This window comes from Cebus imitator, unplaced genomic scaffold (assembly GCF_001604975.1).
Source record: "Cebus imitator isolate Cc_AM_T3 unplaced genomic scaffold, Cebus_imitator-1.0 Scaffold139, whole genome shotgun sequence".
Classification (NCBI taxonomy): Eukaryota; Metazoa; Chordata; class Mammalia; order Primates; family Cebidae; genus Cebus; species Cebus imitator.
The window spans coordinates 689,850-711,010 of record NW_016107454.1 but is presented as its reverse complement, the minus strand read 5'-3'; the positions used below and the strand labels follow the sequence as shown (position 1 = coordinate 711,010).

Here is a 21,161-nt window from a genome sequence, read left to right as displayed (position 1 = left end):
TGAGACACTGTTGCCTAGGCTGGAGTGCAGTGGCACAATCTTGCCTCACTGTAACCTCCCTCCTCCCCAGGTTCAAGCGATTCTCCTCTCAGCCTCCGGAGTAGCTGGGATTACAGGCATGCACCACCACACCCAGCTGATTTTTATATTTTTAGTAGAGCCAGGGTTTTCACCATGTTGGTCAGGTTGGTCTCGAACTCCTGAACTCAGGTGATCCACCTGCCTGGGCTTCCCAAAGTGCTGGGATTACATGTGTGAGCCACCACGCCTAACCACTTTCTTTAATCCAATATATTCAAAATATTATCAGCTCAACCTGTAATCAATACACAAAATTAACGATGTGTTTAAAAAAATTTTTTTTTGGCAGTAATGAATGCCATGTTGGCTTTTACTATCTTTTTCTTTTTTTAGTAATTTTACTTTACGTTCTCGGATACAAGTGCAGAACGTGCAGGTTTCTTACATAGGTAATCGTGTGCCATGGTGGTTTGCTACACCTATCAACATGCCATCTAGGTTTTAAGCCCTGCATGATTAGTTATCTGTCCTAATGCTCTCCCTCCCCTCGACCCCCACCCCTCTTTAAACTCTTTTTATTTTTCACACTGAGTTCCAAAGTCCGGTGTGTATCATAGAGCACACCTCAAAGCCACGTGCAGGCAGGGCAATGGCACTGGACGATGCAGGTCTGGACGAGTGCCTGGTATATTGTGGGCACAATTCTTGAATGGACCCTGAGAAACAGGCAGAAATGTTTTGTTTTGTTTTTGAGACAGAGTCTAGCTGTGTTGCCGAGGCTGGAGTGCAGTGACATGCTTTAGACTGACTGCAACCTCTACCTCCCGGGTTCAAGCCATTCCCCTGCCTCAGCCTCCCGAGTAGCTGGGATTACAGTCACCCACCACCGCGCCCGGCTAATTTTTGTATTTCTAGTAGACGGGGGTTTCGCCATGTTGGCCAGGCTGGTCTCGAACTCCTGACCTCAGGTGATCCACCCACCTTGGCCTCCCAAAGTGCTGGGATTACAGGCGTGAGCCACCGTGCCCGGTGAATTGCCTTCTCAATTCAGTTTTCTCCCAGGTCGTAGTCCTTGAGGCACTGGACATCCCCTCGTTAAACACCCATGTGCAGCGGAGCAGGGAGGAGGACGCGCCCCTTCGGGGGTGTGGGCCCAAGACAGGGAGAGGAACCTGGCTTCCGCGGCCTCCCCTCTGGCCCTCCTTTGTGTTTATTCTAATTCATGATTCCTTACATCCTTCTGCCAATTACAAAATGTGCGTTCGTTCATTTGGCCCCAGCCCTGAGAGCAGATCCGCATTCCCGGGGCCCCCTAGGACCCGCGGCCACCGCACGTGGGTGCTGGGCGCCCGGGCGTTGAAGGGCTTCCCTCGGTGACGCGAGCGCGCCGGGGCGTGGCCCCCGAACTGCGGCCTCGGGGAGGGGAGAGAAGGGGCCCCACAGCGTCCATCGCAACCCTCCTCTGCGGGGCCCCGGGCTTCAGCCCGGCCAAGTGCGCCTCAGGCCCGGCTCCCATAGGCTCGGTCCCATCCCAGCCCCGGCCCAGCTTCCTCCAAGACCGACCGGAAGCTGACGAGTTCCGGCTGGTCGGCGGCCGGGTCTGCTCTGCGACCCCGCCCCTCCGTAGGCTCCGCCCTGACTCCGCCCAGACGCGCGTCATCTTCCCGCGCCGTCGACGGAAATGCGATGGTGAACGCGCGGGGTCTTGCCCGCGCTGAGCCGGGAGCCGAAATGCTTCCCGGTGACGGGAGTGAGCGATGAGCCGGCTTCTGTTTCTGGTCCACAGAGTCGCCTTGGCCGCCGTGCGCTGTCGCCCCGCCTCTCGCGGGTTCGGGATGTTCTATGCCGTGAGGAGGGGCCGCAAGACCGGGGTCTTTCTGACCTGGTGAGTGGCCGGCCTGCCGAGGCGCCTCCCTGCCGGCCCCGGGGCGGAGAGAGGCCGGGGCTCAGCGAACCCCGGCGGCGGGAGCCCGGCGGTCCGAGCCTGTGCCGTGCGCGGTGGCTGTGGGTGGTCTGGGAGCCGCCCCGCCTTCCTCCTCATCCGACGGGGTTCCAGGAGGCTCATAGTCAGGGGCTGGACCGCCCTGAATCCTCGTTTGGAATATCAGAAACGCCACATAAAGCTTAGGGGTGGCCTAATAAACCCTGTGCTTGATCCCTCATCTTTGTTGCAGTTAAAGTGCAACAAAAAGTGACACGTAATCGGAACCAAGCCACATAACCGGAAGTTTCCGTACCAGCTAAATTGGGACTGGAACTCAGTACCTAACTTTCCGATTTTAAAAAGGTAAATTCTGTATAAGCTAGTATTTGCAGTGGATCCTTGTAACAACACTTGGAGGTGAGTGGGATTATTCTCATTTTCAGGTGTAGTTACACTGGTCAGGAAGTTCACAGGTTGAGTAACTGACAGAGGAAGGACTTGAGCCCAGGTGTTCCGTCTTTACCACCAGAACCCTTTCCCTTACAAAATATCAAAGTTCCTTACGTGTGTTTCCCTATGCACGCCAGCTAGAGTAGTGAGGAAGAAGCATCTCAGAAGTTGACCTTTTTGCCGTAATGAAATGGTTAATAATTTTTTTTCAAAGACCCCAGTATTTTATTATGCTTTGACTTTGACAAAAGCCTGCGGTGCTGGTGTGCTGGCTGGCGTACATAACACAGGTGTAGAGTCTGACGCGCAAGATAAAACTATGAACTGTAAGGTGTGACCCTTTGCCCTTTTCACACTAAAATTGGTCCTCCATCTCCAGTTTGTATCCTCAGTTTCAGCTAACCCTAGATCAAAAATATTTGGAAAAAATAAAAATAGGGTACAGTTTTTAAATATGCATGAAAAGACAATACAACAACTGTATACATTGTATTAGGTATTATAAGCTAGAGGTGATTTAAAGCATACAAGAAGATTTGCATAGGTTTTGTGCAAATACACCATTTAATACAAAGGACCTAGGCATCCTGTGATGTATCTGATGGGGTTGGAGGACATTCCTGGAATCAGTCCCCCTCTGATACCAAGGGACAACTGTACTTCCAACCTTACAAATCTTAATTACGAAGGGGATAAGTTAGGGAGGGAAGAAGGCAATAACATTCTGCATCTTTTCCAGGAATGAGTGCAAGGCTCAGGTGGACCGGTTTCCTGCTGCCAGATTTAAGAAGTTTGCCACAGAGGATGAGGCCTGGGCCTTTGTCAGGAAATCTGCAAGCCCGGAAGCTTCAGAAGGTAGTCCCCTCTCATGTCCCATCAGTGTGACATTTTAACCTATTCAAAGGCTTTCATGTGCCAGATGGCATTTGATCTATGTTTGATCTACCCTCCAGGCACATAGAGAAGACTGTGATTGTTTTCATTTTGCAAATTAGGGAACAGGCTGAGAACAGTTAAAAATAGTGGCTCATGTTACTTACAGTATTAGGGACAAGTCAGGACTCAGATCTCCTGTTCTGTTCAGCTTTTTATGCCGTCATTCCTTGTCTTTTCAAAAAATACTTGTTCAGCCTGACCAACGTAACGAGACTCCATCTCTACTAAAATACAAAAATTAGCCAGCCCTGGTGGCGTGCACCTGTAATCACAGCTACTCAAGAGGCTGAGGCAGAATTGCTTGAGCCTGGGAGGTAGAGGCTGCAGTGAGCCGAGATTGCACCATTGCACTCCAGCCTGGGCATCAGGACAAGACAACTCAAAAAAAAAAAAAAAATACTTGCTCAGTTATTAGACTGATTGGACTATAATTTTATAGGAATGAATGTGGTTCTTTTCCTGGCGTGCACCTTTGTGGTGTTTCTTTTCTATTGAGGACAGAGTTACACAATCTTAATTTCTTCCTCTCTCGTTTTTGGAGACAGTCTTGCTCTGTTGCCCAGCTGGAGTGCAGTGGTGCAATCTCGGATCACTGCAATCTCTGCCTCCTGTGTTCAAGTGATTCTCCTGCCTCAGCTTCCCGAGTAGTTGGGATTACAGGTGCGTGCCACCATGCCTGGCTAATTTTTGTATTTTTTTTTTTAGTAGAGATGGGATTTCACCATATTGGCCAGGCTGGTCTTGAACTCCTGAGCTCAAGTAATCCACCTGCCTTGGCCTCCCAAAGTGCTGGGATTACAGGCATGAGCCACCATGCCCGGCCAATTTCTTCCAGTTTTATCTGTTATAGAAAGTATGGTTATTCGAAGTTTAAAGCTCAGTATAAGATTAATGCCCAATATAATTGGAAGTTGAAAGCGCAATATGCAGACTCAGATGAGCATGCTGATGACGTTAGAGCACAAGATTTTAAAAATATTTCTGAATCCACCCTGAAGTGATGTTACATGAATGCTACTTACAGACTTTTGCTACAGCACATTAAGACTGAGCAGAGCATAGTTTTAATCATCTTATGTTCAACAGTCTCTCTAGAGGCAACTGAGATGCTTGAACACTGAACAACTGCTCCTTTGAGTCATCATAACAATCCTGGACAAAGCACAAGTCAGAGAGAGGCAGGTTGTGTCTAGCATTGAGCTGGATATACAGGTATTGATCGACTTAGGACCTATGCAACTTATGACCATTCGACTTTACGACCACAGTCGCTAGCCACAACTGCTCCGCGTCTGGCAGCGCAAAGGTTGCCCAGTTGGGCGTACGACAGTGCGGACCAGCTTCCGGCAGCACTACCATCTCTGCGTGCACCATTTCAACTGTGCATATAGCCTACTCAACTTATGGCCAAATTGTGTTATGACTGGTCTGCGGTCCCAACCATGGTCGTAAGTCAAGCACTAGCTGTATAACCACTGATGTTATATACACAATTTTAGTCCATGTTTTTCCTGGAAGAAGAGCCCCTTGGATTTTCAAACTGTCCATCATCCCTAAAGGGACAAGAACCCTTGGTATTATCTCCATCAGAACCAGGTTTTATTTTCAACAGGAGCCTTGCTATTGTCCTCACATTGTCTTTATCAAACTTATCTTGGAAAATTCGGAATGACTTCTCAAGAGTGTGGAAGTCTGAGATGGTGTGGATGGAGTCATTCCCTTGTTGTAGGGCCACGTGCAGAGGGTGTTTAAGTCTGATTTAATGGTGCTGAATAACTTACTGGATTTCTTCATCCTCTAGCCTTTTGTGTTATGCTCATTGTTTGCAGCTCACAAGTGAACTCTTTCAGGGCAGGAAAATCAACATGGACGAGAATCACAGACGAAAGCCAGCAAGCGACTCCGTGAGCCACTGGATGGAGATGAGGGCGCAGAGCCATATGCAAAGCACTTGAAGCCCAGTGTGGAGCCGGCGCCTCCAGTTAGCAGAGACATGTTTTCCTACATGGGTACATCTTCCTTGGGTTTCCCTGATTTTTACATCATGAAAATATATGTGTAAAAGATATTTCCCACTTAATGGGGGAAGTTTGAGCTGATGTTTTTCATCTTCATTGTTACGTGTAAATATTATTTAGAAATCACTAAGGTCATTACTTTGTAATTGATCAAGTGGTGCAGAATTAAACTTTTGGCTGTTCTTAGGAAAACCCTTATGTACAAATGAGTAACTGTAATCTTTTGAAATACCAATATATTCGCTATGCATGCGGCACTTAACATTACCAAGATAAAACGCAAAGGCTCCAGCTTTTTCAAATAAGAAACGCCCCACATACAGCTGCTTGTTATAATGGATTAGCAACAGCACTTTAAGCTTTTATTCGCAATCTTTGGAAAATGGGAGATTCTGTTTTATCCTGAGAAGCGGGGTAGTAGTGAGCTTAAGGCTCCTTCGTGTCTTTTACACATAGGTGCAAAAAACAAATAAGTAGCATTTAAAAATATAAATCAGTATATTTGTAGGTTCTGATTTAATTCAAGGGAAACCAGTAGAAAACGTTGTGCCAAGCTGTATTATTTATAGATAAGTTTTGCAGTTATCTAAGAAAAGACCACACAAGTATTCTTTATTTGGTGATTTACTAGTAGGAATTAAAGCAGAGATTTGTGGAGTAGCAGGGAAATGAGCTGTTTCTGGCCACTGACCATGCTTGAGGCTCAGTAGCCTGGAACATGGCAAATGGCAGTGCTGGCTCCAGCAGTTCAGTGGCTGGGCAGAAAGTTTGTAGTCGTGCTGATACAGTCATGTTCCAGCTGAACTAAGGAGCCTTGCCCGACACCCAAACTCCACTCGGCCCTCTGACCCACTCCCATGAGGAGCATGTCCTCGTCTCTGCCCCTGTGCTGCCACTCTGTGCAGTCTGCCGTTCTTAGGACAAGCACTTCCACTTCCTGCGCGTCCGACCTCTATTTGCCCTCTTGCCCAGCTCTTAACACTTTGCAACCTGACCTCTGCTTCCACCACACTGCTGAAGTGTACTGGTCACCAGGGGCCTCAGAGCGGTCCCATCAGTCCTTTTTCACCTTGTTATTTACAGTCCTGGTGTGTCAATCACACCATCTGTCTAGAGGGAAAGAAACGGACGGGAACCACACTAAACTAGTAGCGAATGTGCCAGGGAAGAAATGGGAGCAGCACTGGTCAGGAGACTGGGCCCTCTGGCAGGCAGAATCACCGCCATGCTGAGGCTCTGCTTGTCTCTGGAAGGACGGCTCCGTGGGAGTGAAGGTGGCCCTGCTGTGGAGACAGAGTCATTGTCATTTGAACCCTCAGTGTGGGGTGTGAACAGTAGTTCTTACTGCAGCGGGCTCTAGTTTACAAAGTATCTGCCTTTACCCTGAACTTGCCTGGCCTGCAAGACCAAAATGTAAGTGGACTCTGAGCATAAATGCTGGGTGCCCTCTTGTAAGGAATTGAGCACGTTTTCCTAGACAGAACATGTAAGGTCAGCCCAGTAGTGTTTACTTCTCTTCCCACAGGAGACTCGGTTGTTGTATACACGGATGGCTGCTGCTCCAGTAATGGGCGGAGGAGGCCACGAGCAGGAATCGGCGTTTACTGGGGGCCGGGCCATCCGTTGTAAGTAATCAAAGGAAGCTGAGTTTTCCTGAATCATGTTCCACAGCTTGTGAGATGAGGCGGATCTGCTTATTGGTTGACTATTGGGAAAACCTGCAGATAAATAGCTTGGGCAGGGGGTAGCAGAGCTACAATCCAACAGCTTGGATTGTGTTGGTGCTGAGCAGCGTTGCTCTTCAGAACGTTGGTACCTCAGCTTTACTTCGTTCTGTTTTGTTTTTAGACAGAGTGTCGCTCTGTTGCCCAGGCTGGAATGCAGTGCCAGAAACAGCTCACTGCATCATTGACCTTCTGGGCTCAAGTGATCCTCCTGCCTTGAAAAAAGTGCTGGGATTGTAGGTGTGAGCCACTGCGCCTGGCTTTGGTGTTGCTTTCCTGCCCTGTGGAGGAGTCTTTTTTTTTTTTTTTTTTTTAAAGTAGAGATGAGGTCTCACTATGTGGGTCAGGCCGGTCTCAAATTTCTGGGCTCATGCGATCTTCCCACCTTGTCCACCCAAAGTGCTGGGATTACAGGTGTGAGCCACCACGCCTGGTCCAAAAATTGCTCATGTTTTTTAGGAAACCCTGGATCTCTTAATTTTAAATGCCTTAGTGACCCCAGATTTTACATAACTTATCTGAGGGTTTTTCTGGCTTCTTGATTTCATTTTCCACCTTTATTTCCTGGAAGTTTTTAGGAGTTTCAGTCTGAGGTCTTACTCCCTCCATTCTTATTCCTGAGTTTTCTCCTGGGATTCTTTTTGCTGGAGCCACAGGTCCTAACTCAGGGGCCGCAGAGAACTAGCTCTTACTTGCTCTGTCCTAGTGGGACCCCAGAGACTCAGCAGGTACCCGAGTGTGGAAACCTTTTATCCTCTCTGCTTCTGGCAGTCTCTCTGTTAGTTTGACTTTTATTTGATGCTTTTATATTTCAAATAAAAATACACACTAATTTATTGTTATCCATTAAGAAGAATCACTTTGAGAATTCACTTTATAATTTTACTTTCTTTTGTACTGTTTTGAAACAGAAATATAGGCATTAGACTTCCTGGGCGACAGACAAACCAAAGAGCAGAAATTCATGTAAGTTATCAGATATATTGAAGCCACTCATTATTGAGCATTGAGTGTGAGCATATCAAATAAATCAGCTAATTTTTTTTCCTATTTATATATATAAGATATTTGGAGAAGAGGCTTGGGTTTAATGACAATTCTGAAAAATAGGAATTTTGTAGAAAAATTCCAAAAACTTATTTCAGATTGGTGTCTCTGCAGGAGGATTGTGATCGTAGTGCTTCATGCAGAGAGTATAATCATCACAGTGCAGAAGGGATGTTTCCGTTTTGAGGACTTTGAGCATCAATAATGTCAAAGTTGAACATTTTCTGTGGAATGACTCTTGACTTGTCTTTTTAAGGCAGCCTGCAAAGCCATTGAACAAGCAAAGGCTCAAAACATCAGTAAATTGGTTCTGTATACAGACAGTATGTTTACTATAAATGGTAAGTTTTCACAGTTGATTTCTTCTGTTTTTCCAGTAACCATGAAGGGAAATTGATAGGAGATATTGTAACAGGGCAAGACCGAAATGGAAATAGGGGGATGACACTGTTTTGTCAGGTACTAAGCAGAGTGGGGATTTCGGAGTGTCTCTTCTGCTGCTCCGATGTTTTCCACATGCCTATTTCTTTGTGAGGCACCAGAGATGCCGTCAGACATGGAAGTGGCTCTGCTGTAGTGGCACTTCTAAGTCTGTGTGTGCCTAAGTCACTTCAGATGGCGTGTTGACTGCTTCTTTGGGAAATGCCCTTAGGGGATGCTTATGAGGCTGGGGAGGGCTTCCTGGGAGAAGTGACATCTTAAGCTGACAGCTATAGGTAGAATACGAGTTCGGGGAAAGGGAAGAGGGCGGTATTTCAGGCTGTGCCAAAGGCCAAAGCAGCTAAGGCCAGCTAAGGAAGTATAAGAGTCAGGGCTGGTGACTCAGAGTACACGTGGGATGGATTATAAGAGGTAAGACTAGGAAAGTGAAGAAGACAGGACGCTCAAGATTGACTCACCAGTGATCAGGCGTTCTTGTAGGTATAACTAACTGGGTTCAAGGCTGGAAGAAAAATGGGTGGAAGACAAGTACAGGGAAAGAGGTGATCAACAAAGAGGACTTTGTGGCACTGGAGAGGCTCACCCAGGGCATGGACATCCAGTGGGTGAGTATCTTCTCAAATGTTAACATCGTATGGCAATTTTGACCAGATAAGCTAAATTTACCAGAGATTAATGGTATTTGTAAGTGGTTTAAAGACAACAACTTCCAGGAAATCAACATCATAATGTATACTAACACATATCTGAGGGTGGACACAGTGGTCACTTCATAATCTAGCACTTTAGGAGGCCCAAGCAGGCTGAATACTTAAGCCCAGAAGTTCAAGACCAGGCTGGATAACATGATGAGACTCTGTTTGTAGAAAAAGTAAAAAATTAGCCAGGCATAGTGGCGCATGCCTGTAGTCTAGCTACTCAGAAGGCTGAGGTGGGAGGATGGCGTGAGCTGGGGAGGTCGAGGTTGCAGTGAGCCAAGATTGTACCACTGCACTCTAGCCTGGGCAANCGTGAGCTGGGGAGGTCGAGGTTGCAGTGAGCCAAGATTGTACCACTGCACTCTAGCCTGGGCAACAGCGAGACTGTGTCTAAAAAAAAAAAAAAACCCATCCACAGACACACATTTGATTCTTTTAATCACCGTATGAGTAATAGTTTTTTGGTTTGGTTTGGTTTGGATTTTGAAACAGAGTCTCGCTCTGTCACTCCAAGCTGTGGCGTGATCTCACTGCAACCTCTGCCTTCTGGGTGCCAGTGATTCTTGTGCCTCAGCCTCCCAAGTATCTGGGTTTACAGGCATGTGCCACCACACCTGGCTAATTTTTCTGTTTTTAGTAGAGATGGGGTTTTGCCGTGTTACCCAGGCTGGTCTCGAACTCTTGACGTCAAACAATCCACCTGCCTCGGCCTCTCAAAGTGCTTTGAGATTACAGACATGAGCCACTACAAGTAGTACAGTTTTAATGAGAGTATCACTAGGCATATACACAGGCAGTGTGGTTTGAGGGAGTTCTACAGTCCTTATATTCTAAGAGCACAAAGTAATTCCCAACCCGGGCACAGGGCATTACTGTGACAGGTATATGTGCCCCTCTTCATTTCTTTGGAATGTGTCATATGTTAAAGCTAACTTGCAGTGTATCTTGTTTAAAACACTAGTAAGGACATGTGATGAAAGCCTTGGTAACAACTTTTACTCCAAGATGGAAGCACTTTTTTAAACAATCATTTTTATTTAAAAAGTTTTTTTCAAGCAATACAGAACAAATTAAAGTACCGTCTCAACCCTGCCTTGTTCGGCCTTCCCAGAAGCACTGATAACAGTTTGGTGGCCTGGCATGTAAATTTGCTTTGGCAACACAAGTGTAGACTGTAGTCATACGAAGACGGTGCTGCAAGGGAGTGTGTGTGTGTGTGTCGCATACATATCTGTCCACCCATCTGTACATACCTGTGTATTCCCTGGAAAGCTTATCAAGTCCAGTTGATAAGTGAGGGAGGAAATAACATTATGAACGGTAAAATCAAATTTGTAGAAAAACAAAATGGAATGTTTGTAAATACACCCCTTGCATAAGTGCACGAAGAATCTCCAGCGTGCTGTTCAGGATCATGTTTGGGGAGAGGAGCGTTGAGCTGAGCTTCTGCTACTCAGTCTGTTCTGAATGGTTGAGCTTTTATAATGAGAATATAGTCGTGTGTTGCTTATGTAAAGATGAGTAAAAATAAAAGGAAAACATTTATTTTAACAGATGCACGTTCCTGGTCATTCAGGATTTACAGGCAATGAAGAGGCTGATAGGTTAGCCAGAGAAGGAGCTAAACAATCGGAAGACTGACCCACGTGACGTGAGTCCTTAGGAAAACCTGAGCCAGCGGCTGTTTCGCTGCTTGTACTTACTGGTGTGGAAAAGAGCCTGCAGGTGAGACTGCTGCAGTGGATGGGCAGACGCGGCTTTCACACGGAATCCGGGAGGCGCAGTGGCATTCTGTGACCCAATTTTATAAAAAATCGTTAAGTATATAATAAATTCAACATCTTTGAGGTTGGAGAGTTATGTGAGGTTTCAGCGTTACACTTACTGGGTTCCATACGTTTTGCTTGTTTTATTGCAGGCAAGCAAGGCAAATGGCCTAAAATGCCGCAGCTTATATTGATTTTGATAAGAAATCTAAAAAACCTTGCTTAAAAGATGCAACTCAGAAGTCTGGGAGTATTCTGAAAGCATCCATTTACCGTCCGGTTTATAGGAGTGAGTCTCCTGCTTCTGCTTGTTTAGTGACTTGTGCCTGTGGGTACTTGTGCCTGTGGGTACATTAGAGAAACGTGCAGCCTGGGGCCTGGGCGGGCAGCTCAGCGGGCAGGATGTGTGCTGGGTCTCAGCCCCGTGCGCCTGCTTGCAGGGCACTTGGTATAGGGCAAAGCCTGCCTGTAGGCAACCCTAGCTGCTAGGCCATTCTCTAGGAACACTTACAACTCGTAAAGACCGAGATGTGTAAAGAAGTCTTTCAAAAATTTGTTTCTTCTGTTAAAAACTGTGCAAATTAAAAAAAAAAAAATGTTTGACCCTGGCTGGGCATGGTGGCTCACATCTATAATCCCAGCACTTTGGGAGGCCAAGGCGGGCAAATCACCTGAGGTCAGGAGTTCAAGACCTTCTTGGCCAACATGGCAAAACCCTGTCACTACTAAAAATACAAAAGCTATCTGGGTGTGGTGACACGTGCTTGTAATCCTAGCTACTCTGGTGGCTGAGGCACAAGAATCACTTGAACCTGGGAGCCAGAGGTTGCAGTGAGCAGGGATCGCGCCACTGCACTCCAGCCTGGGCAACAGAACGAGACTCTCTCAAAAATAAATAAATAAATAAAAAGTTTGACATGCGGCCGGGCGCGGTGGCTCAAGCCTGTAATCCCAGCACTTTGGGAGGCCGAGGCGGGTGGATCACGAGGCCAAGAGATCGAGACCATCCTGGTCAACATGGTGAAACCCTGTCTCTACTAAAAATACAAAACATTAGCTGGGCATGGTTGCGCGTGCCTGTAATCCCAGCTACTCAGGAGGCTGAGGCAGGAGAATTGCCTGAACCCAGGAGGCGGAGGTTGCGGTGAGCTGAGATCGCGCCAATGCACTCCAGCCTGGGTAACAAGAGTGAAACTCCGTCTCAAAAAAAAAAAAAAGTTTGACATGATTATTTAGTTTTAAACCTTTTTATCACAAAATAAAAATATACAGGAAATAAAACAAATACATAGCTTATTGAATGTTATGATTGTAAGGTGAATACCTTTGTGTCCACCACCCAGGGAAGAAGTAGTGCTTTGCCGGATACCCCAGAAGGCTCTCCAAGTGCCCTCCAGCCACAGCCCCCTTCTCCCGCTCCTTGCCTGCAGAAGTATTCCTGACTTTGACAGAGTGACTTTCTTGGTTTCTTGATGGCAGTTTAGTCTTGTCCGCTTTCTTTTTTAACTCGATCAGTCTCCATGTGCAGTCCTATCTGCCACGCTGTTCTCCCTGCCGTTATCTGTTGAAGAGCCTGGGCCGTTTGTCCTGTCGCTTCCCACAGTGTAGATTTCGCTGACCGCGTGGCCATGGTGCAGTTCAGCATGATCCTCTGTCCTCTGTCCTGCGGATTGGCAGCTGGGTCTAGAGGCTTTGTGAGCCTCAGATTTGAGCCCTTTGGCAGGAGATTAGGCAGTTAGGGGCTCTCTTTGGGAGTCCTTGTCCATGTTGACAGCAGCTGATACTCAGGGCCAAGATCTGTTAATTATTTGGGGTTGCAAAATGGTAATATTCTCATTCTGTCTTTTTGTTTGCCTTTATTCACTGGAATGGTTTTCTACGAAAGTGTTTTCTTTTGTATACTATTTGGTTACCCAGTGGTACAGTTCACATAGGAAGGGCAGGATAAATGCTTGGTTCTTTGCTCTTGCACAGTAAGTTTTTAAGATAATGCATTAGTTCTCTGTCATCCTTAGATGGTGAGCTGTTAAGGTTTTTTACTTATATGTATTAAGAATTCACAGGCTGGGCATGGTGGTTTACGCCTGTAATCCCAGCACTTTGGGAGGCTGAGGCAGGAGGATCACTTGAGCTCAGGAGTTTGAGAGTAGCCTAGGTAACATAGCGATACCCTGTCTCTACAGAAAACTAAAATAAAAGTAGGAGGCTGTGGTGCCTGCCTGTTGTCCCAGTTACTCTGGAGGCTGAGATGGGAGGCTTGCTTGAGCCCAGGAGGTTGAGGATGCAGTGAGCTGTGACAGTGCCACTGCACTCCAGCCTGGGTGACAGCAAGTCCTTGTCTTTAAAAAAACAGAATTTGTGGAGTTAAGCATATTTGATGGATTTCAATCCATTGTAATATTTATCTGTGTTTAACTTGGACTCTCTCCTTTGGTCAGTGAGAGGGAGCCTCTTCAGCTGGGCTCTTGAGTTTTGATAAGCATGCATGCATGCGCATTCGTGGACGCACAGACCACATGCGCAGTCAGTGATAGCGCCTGCGATCTGGCATGTGCAGGCGCTCTAGGCCCATCTTGTACAGCTTCTGCCCCAAACTTTTCTTAAAAGAAAAAACCTTAGAGAACTTCGCAGTTTAATTGAGCAGAAAATAGTTGCTTCAGCCAGGTAGCACTCAGGACCAAAAGCGGTTCCGAACGCTCCCTCGCGCATCATGTGCAGGCTGCAGTTACAGCTGGAGGAAGGGAAAGACACGTGGACGTGGCCAGGCTCACTGCAATGCCGCCTCCGCTTCGCACCACCATGTTTGCAGCCTTTCAGCCTGTGATCGGTGAGACTCTGTAGCTTGTTACAGGAGTATGCTCTTACATCAGGGCACAGTCTGTTTATACGTTCGGTGAAGTTCTAAGTCAAAGTCACTATGTACAGAGGCAGTTTTAGGCCAAACTTAATTCTGTTTAACATTTGGAATCCATTATTTTTAAGAGCCTGGTGGTGATGGTAATTCAGATCCACAGTCTAGGATGCTCATTGCTATAGGTTTGGTCATCGTTTCCAGACTTTTTATTGGACAGAGCTTTAAAAAAATACAAACATTACACACACACATTTAAAGAAAAAATATTTTCTGAACCTGTATTGATATTCCCAATACAAATTCAGCGTTCTGGGGCCCGTACACAGCCTCTTCATAAGATGTCTGTGTCTCCCACACTCAGAAGACAGGACGATGCCCTGGAATATCCCGTAATCACACTCACTTTATTCCACTTTAACATTTAGTATTTTTAAAAATACTAATACCGTAGCACTAGTTGGGATGATGAAAACAGCACTGTGTCCACATTGTCAGAAAAATCGCTCCCTTTTACCGCCGTTGACTCATTTCTGTGTGTTCAGTCGTCATAACCCGTCTGTAGTCAGTGAGTTTCTAATGTTGAATTCAGTTTTGCCGGAGATGAAACTCTAGGCTCAGATTTTCTTTGAGTATCTGAATTGTTTTATTCTGTTTTCTTCCAGCATGCAGTGATGCATGAAAAGCCTGATGAGTTTTATTTGCTTCCCTTGACAAGTCGTATGCTGTTGTTGCTTAGATGCCCGAAGGTTTTTCCTTTTTCTCTCAAGTCAGCAGTGGTGTTTGAATGTATCACATGTTGGTGTTGGTTGTCCTGGTCCGTATTTGCAGGTGTATGATGTGCACTTTCTATGTGTACTTTCAAATCTGGTTTAAGATTGCTTGCACTGTAGTGTTATATTTTTCTTGCCAATTTTTTTTTCTTTGGTGATCCCTGTTATCTGTGTGTTGAAATCTAAGTTGCCTGTTTTCAGTGTTTGCCACTGTCTCTGGAGTCTCTTTTACCTCTTTCTTTATTTCTTTTTGAGTTGTAAATGTTATCACACCACTTTTTTTGAGTTGTAAATGTTGTTATCACACCACTTTTGTTATTTGAAATAGAAACAGTGTCTCTCTCTGTTTCCCAGGCTGGTCTTAAACTCCTGGCCTCAAGGGATCCTCCTCCCTTAGCCTCCCAAAGTTCTGGGCTTATAGGTGTGAGCCACCAAACCCAGCCCCACCTTGCTTTTTAAAACAGCTCTATTGAGGTGTGACTGACAGATAATAAATTGCACATATGTAAAGTGACCAATGCATATTCCCATGAAGCTATCAGCAGAACACGTCCATCACCACCAACAGTATTTTGACAGACTTTGTAAACTGTCCCTCCGTGTCCCCCATCCTCAGGCAACCACTGGTCTGCTCGCTCTCACTAAAGATTAATTTATATTTTCTAGAATTATATATGAGTGGAATCATAGAACAAGTACTGTGGGGGAAGGTGCTGCTTTTGCTCAGCATAATTGTTTTAGCATTCACCGTGTGTATCAGCAGTCCACATTGTGTGTTGTGTGGACTGAAACATTTCGATTGTTTTCAATTTCTGCCTAAATACAAATAAAGCAAGGAAAGCTGCCGTGAACATTTATGTCCTCGTCTTTGTCTTCTGTTTCTCTGGGGTAAATGCCTTGGAGCGGAATGCCTGGGTCACATGACAGGTGTGTGCTTCTTAAGAAACGGAACTTTTCCAAGTGTGAACTTTACATTTTCCATCCCCCCAGCCAGGCAGGAAAGTTCCAGCTCACTCCACATCCTCGGCAACACTGTCACCTCATTCTGTTACAAATGTCTGTCAGTTTTTGGTTTTGCTGTTTAGTAGTTCTGTTTTTAGGTGAGGATTTGAGAAGATCCAGAAGTATGCTCCTACTGCTGCCCCTGCCATTTGAGAATCTGTGATTTTAAAAAATGAAAAATTACACTAGAATTGGAAATACAGAGATGAAACGTTGTGCCTCTAAAATCTTGACAGTCTGTGGGATTTTCACAAATACAGACGGTGTCAGTGCCGCAGAACACAGGTGAAGCTGGAGGAACGAAGGTCCAGCCGCTCAGTTAAGGGGGAATCATAAAGTTTTAGGGGGCAATTTCCTCAATTTTCTTTTTATTAAAAGGAAATACATTACTGAGAATCAAAATATCAGCTGCATTTTTAATATCTTTAGAAATTTCCAATGATATATAATGACATCTTCATCAGCTCCAATTCAGAAAATACTTGAGTGACTGTTACATATCAGATTGTGCTGTATATTGTGGAATATATAAGCCTTCAACGGGTGCTGCTTCCAAAATAGGATGTGCATGCTGTACAAACAGGCTGTGGAAGAAGTGTTCTCTGTGCAGCACTCCCCTCCCGGTGTCATGCCATTGCCGAAGCTTGAAGAACGCCCCTCTGCTGTCTTGTAGGACAGGCACAAAAGTGCATGAGGTCAGAGGTCAAACAAACTGAGAAGAAAAAAGCCCTCCTGCTAGTAATCAGCTTGGGTAAGTAACTAAGTAGGAACCAGTGAACACTGCTTTCCTGATTCAGGTGATGTTGTTTATTTCAGGTTGAGCAGGTCTGGGCCTCAGATTGTGTGTCTGAAAAGGAGGACCTTGGTGTTGATTTTTGGTCTTTTTCCTAATTCTAATATTCCAGTAGTTCTGGAGCAAGAAGGAATAGGTCACTCAGCTAAAGCCCCCTTTCTATTCGTGTGATGAGTTGACGTTCAGAACTCAGTAAAAGGATGTCATCAGAACAAAACACATACCGGTGATCATGGTGGTCAGTCGTGGTTCCTGCGCTCACAGACACTCATGAGTAATACTGGGAGCTGGCTGCATCTGCCCGCATTGTGCCTCGCAGCACACAGAAGACACTGACTCTTTGCTGGGTGAATACCTGGCCAGCTAGTTAAAGCAGCTTTGGTTCTTAATAGCCCATTGAGAGCCAGGAGTTGGCACAAGGCAACTCTGATCTTGTGTTGATCTAAGTGTTTGTCAAAGAACAACTTTCATCAAAATATGCCTCCAAATTAAGATGATTTGGTGATAGGGAAAGCCGCCAGTATACGGTAGTTTTAGACAAAGACAAATGTGGTCAATGCAGTGGGAAAAGGCAAGTGGGCTGCTTTCTCTACCCCCAGCAGAAGAGCTCTGTTCTCTAGACCTAAATATGCACAGTGTCGTGTATATTAAAGGCAGTACCTCAATAGTAAGCAAGGGCCTTTAACCTAGGATTTAGCATCTAGCCACCATGAAAGAAGACTATAAGTAAAAGCTTAATACAAAAGAGTTTTGAAGAGCCGTAAGCAAAAGCAAATTAGGAAAAGAATTTGCAACTTGTATCGCAAAGGACCAATTTCCCTAGTATGTAAGAACTTCTAGAAATTGGTAAAACAACTAATAACTCAGGAGAATGGATTAGTCAAATTGTTTACAGAAAAACAGGGCCCTTTAGGAATGAAAAGATGCCTAACTTCACTCACGAGAGAATGCAAATTAAAACACCAAGATGTCGTTTTCTCTGTATGATATTAGCAACAGTGCACATGTTGCTGAGGCTGCCTGGAAACGTGTGCTCCCCTGTGGTGCTGCGTGCAGATTGGCACCCCTCAACACCAGGCAGGCGCGGCCCACTGTCCGAACTACAGATGCGATGCTCAAACCCACCAGCCCCCACTCCGCGGAATTTATGCTGTAGATACACCTGCACACATTAAAAGACGACCAGGTTTTTAATATCAGAGAACTGGAAACAATACTGGCATCTGAAGCGGCTGTGGAATAAACAGCGTTAGAAAGAGTGACAACTCATAAGTACCCACAGACAAGGATCTCTGGGTGCTGTTAAGTGGAAAACAGAAAGTACTGATTCGTGTTTCAGCAGGCTGCCCTGTGCCTCAGGACGCATAACAATTCACAAACACTGAGCTGTTACTCCACTGCGCTGGAAATGCGGAGAGGATGCTGTGGGTGGGAATCGGGCAATGATGAGACTGCTGTGTGCGTCTTTGTATGATTTTTAATTTTTTGTTATTTTATATATATGTACATATAATTTTTTTTTAAACGGAGTTTTGCTGTTGTTGCCCAGGCTAGAGTGCAGTGGCACCATCTCGGCTCACAGCAACCTTCACCTCCTGGGTTCAAATTATTCTCCTGCCTCAACCTCCAGAGTAGCTGGGACTACAGGTGCCCACCACCGTGCCTGGCTAATTTTTTTGTATTTTTAGTAGAGATGGGGTTTCTCCATGTTGGGCCAGGCTGGTCTCCAACTCCTGACTTCAGGTGATCCACCAACCTCAGCCTCCCAACGTGCTAGGATTACATGTGTGAGCCACCACACCCAGCCGGTATGCTATCTTAAAAAAAAAAAAAAAAAAAAAAAAAAAATTTTTTTTTTTAGACAGTTTCACTCTTGTTGCCCAGCCTGGAGTGCAATGGCATGATCTCAGCTTACCGCAACCTCCGCCTCCTAGGTTCAAGCAGTTCTCCTGCCTTAGCCTCCTGAGTAGCTGGGTGACACATTAACAGACATATGCCACTTTGCCAAGCTAATTTTGTATTTTTAGTAGAGACAGGGTTTTTCCATGTTGGTAGGCTGGTCCCAAACTCCCGACCTCAGGTGATCTGCCTGCCTCAGCCTCCCAAAATGCTGGGATTACAAGTGTGAGCCACCATGCTCAGCCAAAAAAAAATTTTTTTAATCTTTCTTTTTTCTTTTGAGACAGGGTCTTTCTATGTCACCCAGGTGGCACTGTCGTAGCTTACTGCAGCCTTACCTCCTGAGCTCAAGTGATCCTCCAGCCTCAGCCTCCTGAGTAGCTGGGACTACAAGTGTGTGCTACCATGCCCAGCTAAGTTTTATTTTTCTTAGAGCTGGGGTCTTATGGGTCTTACTATGTTGTCCAGGCTGGTCTTCAACATCTGGGCTCAAGCAGTTCTTCAGCCTCGGCCTCCAACATGCTGGGATCGGAGCCACAAGCCCTGTTTCCCATTTCATTGACATTTGTCTTTGTCCAAAACCCTACCGCCATATACTGGCGGCTTCCCATGTCACCAAAGAATCTCAGTTTGGAGGCATATTTTGATGAAAGTTGTTCTTTGACAAATAGTTACGTCAACACAAGATCAGAGTCACCTTGTGTCAACTCCTGTCTCTTGATGGGCAATCAAGAACCAAAGCTGCTTTAACTATCGCAGTTAAATCAGTTTGATCTTTGAATCATGTTGTAATACCTGTTTTAAAATATTTGGTGAAAATATTTGAAAGATCTGCTTCAAAGAGGCCAAGTAAAGGGCATGGGTGTGTAACCTGCGGAACCCTCCCCAGCAGAAACCCCGGTGGCCAGGTGGACGCGTGCTGAGCTGAGGTGTTCAGATCACACCCCAGTCTTTGCAGCCCACATCCCTCTGTGGAACAAACACTGTGACACAGCGCCACGTGCTGAGTGTCTGAGATTCATAGAATATGTAGTGTGCTCCTTTTAGGTAGACAACACGCTTTAACCTAACATTACCCAGATGAGAATTTAGGGGGATCACAGTTGTTATGAACTGAATGTGTTCCCCAGAATTCATGTGAAATCCCTAACCCTTGCTGTGGCTGTGTTAGGAGAGGGGCCTCTCAGGAGGTACTGGGGTGAAGGTTATAAGGGTGGGGCCCTGACCCACTGGGATTGGTGTCCCTGTGAGGAGAGACCCCGGAGTGCTTGTGCTGCCTCCCGTCCCAGGAGCACTCTCTGGGAAAGGCCGCGCCAGCCTCTGCAAGCCAGGAAGGAGTCTCACCAGAAACAATCAGTGGGAACTTTGACCTCAAGACTTGCAGCCTTCGGAGCTGTGAGAACCAGATTTCTGTTGTTTCAAGCCCCTGAGGCTGTGGTGTATGTCACAGCAGCCTGAGCAGGCTGCGATGGTAGCTAAGGGTGTTTGGTAAAGAAAAAAATGAATTATCCTTGTTAGGGTGTGAAGAGGCCTTATTAAAGGGCTCACCCCAGTGGGGTGCTGCAGTAGGGGAGACAGACGGGGGTCAGTTCCGAGTACAGGGACGGGTGGGAGCTGGCAGCCCAGAGCAGGGCGGGGCCTGTGGACAGAAATTCCTCAGAGGAAACATCAGGAGTCAGGGCAGTCCTCACAGTGCAGGGTGGGTCTCCCCAGGCAGGCTCAGCAGGACAGAGCCAAGGTCACAGCCTGGTCCGAGAAGGGACTCGGAGGAGTGGACACAAGCTTGGTCCAAGGGAGGGTCTTTGTCAAGGGCCATTTGTTTCATTTTACAGGGAGGAAACGCAGCCGAGTCAGCTTTTCCGACTCGAGGCCCACACTCTTCACTGTGCTGGCTCGTGACTCACCAGAGAAAGCCACGCATGCCATTCTTTTAACCTTCTCTCCTCTGTGAGTGCAACGAAGTTAGTGCTTTTCAACAAGTCCTTTCCTTTTCTAGTACGTAAAGTGAGAGGCAGAGCCTGCCCTGGTCTCTGGGCCCTCCCTCTGCTGGCCACGTTCCTTCTGAGCAGCACGCCACCCCATCTTGGGGCAGTGACGTGTCTGTGGTCAGTGCAGGGCCTGGTGCTGGCCTCCTCGTGGCTGGGACCCAAAGTGGTCACGCCCGGCCCCTGCTCCGTGTTTGGTGTGCCGGCACCGGCTTCTGGACCAGTGTTCAGCACACCTCGAGTGTGATCAGCCCTGACCTCCACCCAGGCTGCGCCTTCCCTGCCTGCTCCTGTGCGCCCGGCGGGTGTGCACCTCTCTCTCCCTACTCCTGTCTCCAGGTAGCAGTCAGGAAGACACTTTCTTTTCTTTCTTTCTTTTTTCTTTTGAGATGGAGTCTTGCTCTGTGGCGGGGCTGGAGTGCAGTGGCGGGATCTCTGCTTACCGTAAACTTTGCCTCCTGGATTTGATTCTCCTGCCTCAGCCTCCGGAGTAGCTGGGACTACAGGCACAAGCCACCATGCCCAGCTAATTTTTGTATTTTTTACTAATAGAGACGGGGTTTCACCATGTTGGCTAGGATGCTCTGGATCCCTTGACCTCATGATCCACCCACTTCAGCCTCCCAAAGTGTTGGGATTACAGGCGGGAGCCACCGGTCACCCAGCCCGGCACTTTCGAGCCATGTCAGATCACGCCACTCCCATGCTCAGGATCCTCCTATGACTTCCTTGTCCCTCAGTATAAAATGCAAAGGTCCCCCCAACACCCTCAGGTGTCCCCCGCCCCTACCCCACCTCTCCTCTGCACTCCCCACCCCTCCCCTGCACTTCCC

At 46.6% G+C, this 21,161-nt stretch overlaps 1 protein-coding gene across 3 annotated transcripts in view; it reads left to right on the top strand.

Annotated features, from left to right (window-relative positions):
• Positions 1 to 1,670: 1,670 nt before the first annotated feature.
• RNASEH1 (ribonuclease H1) overlaps positions 1,671 to 21,161 on the top strand; it is a 23,847-nt gene continuing 4,356 nt past the window's right edge. The window contains exons 1-8 of one of the 3 annotated variants that reach the window (XM_017541981.2): positions 1,671 to 1,906; positions 3,135 to 3,250; positions 5,182 to 5,340; positions 6,875 to 6,974; positions 7,985 to 8,039; positions 8,377 to 8,461; positions 9,030 to 9,166; positions 10,814 to 10,910. In XM_017541981.2, the coding sequence (XP_017397470.1) occupies positions 1,779 to 1,906; positions 3,135 to 3,250; positions 5,182 to 5,340; positions 6,875 to 6,974; positions 7,985 to 8,039; positions 8,377 to 8,461; positions 9,030 to 9,166; positions 10,814 to 10,900 (867 nt within the window). In that variant the 5' untranslated portion in view covers positions 1,671 to 1,778 and the 3' untranslated portion in view covers positions 10,901 to 10,910. Of the gene's footprint in view, positions 1,907 to 3,134; positions 3,251 to 5,181; positions 5,341 to 6,874; positions 6,975 to 7,984; positions 8,040 to 8,376; positions 8,462 to 9,029; positions 9,167 to 10,813; positions 11,120 to 21,161 lie in introns of those variants that run through there. The other 2 variants (XM_017541980.2, XM_017541984.2) reach the window with 2 other exon arrangements.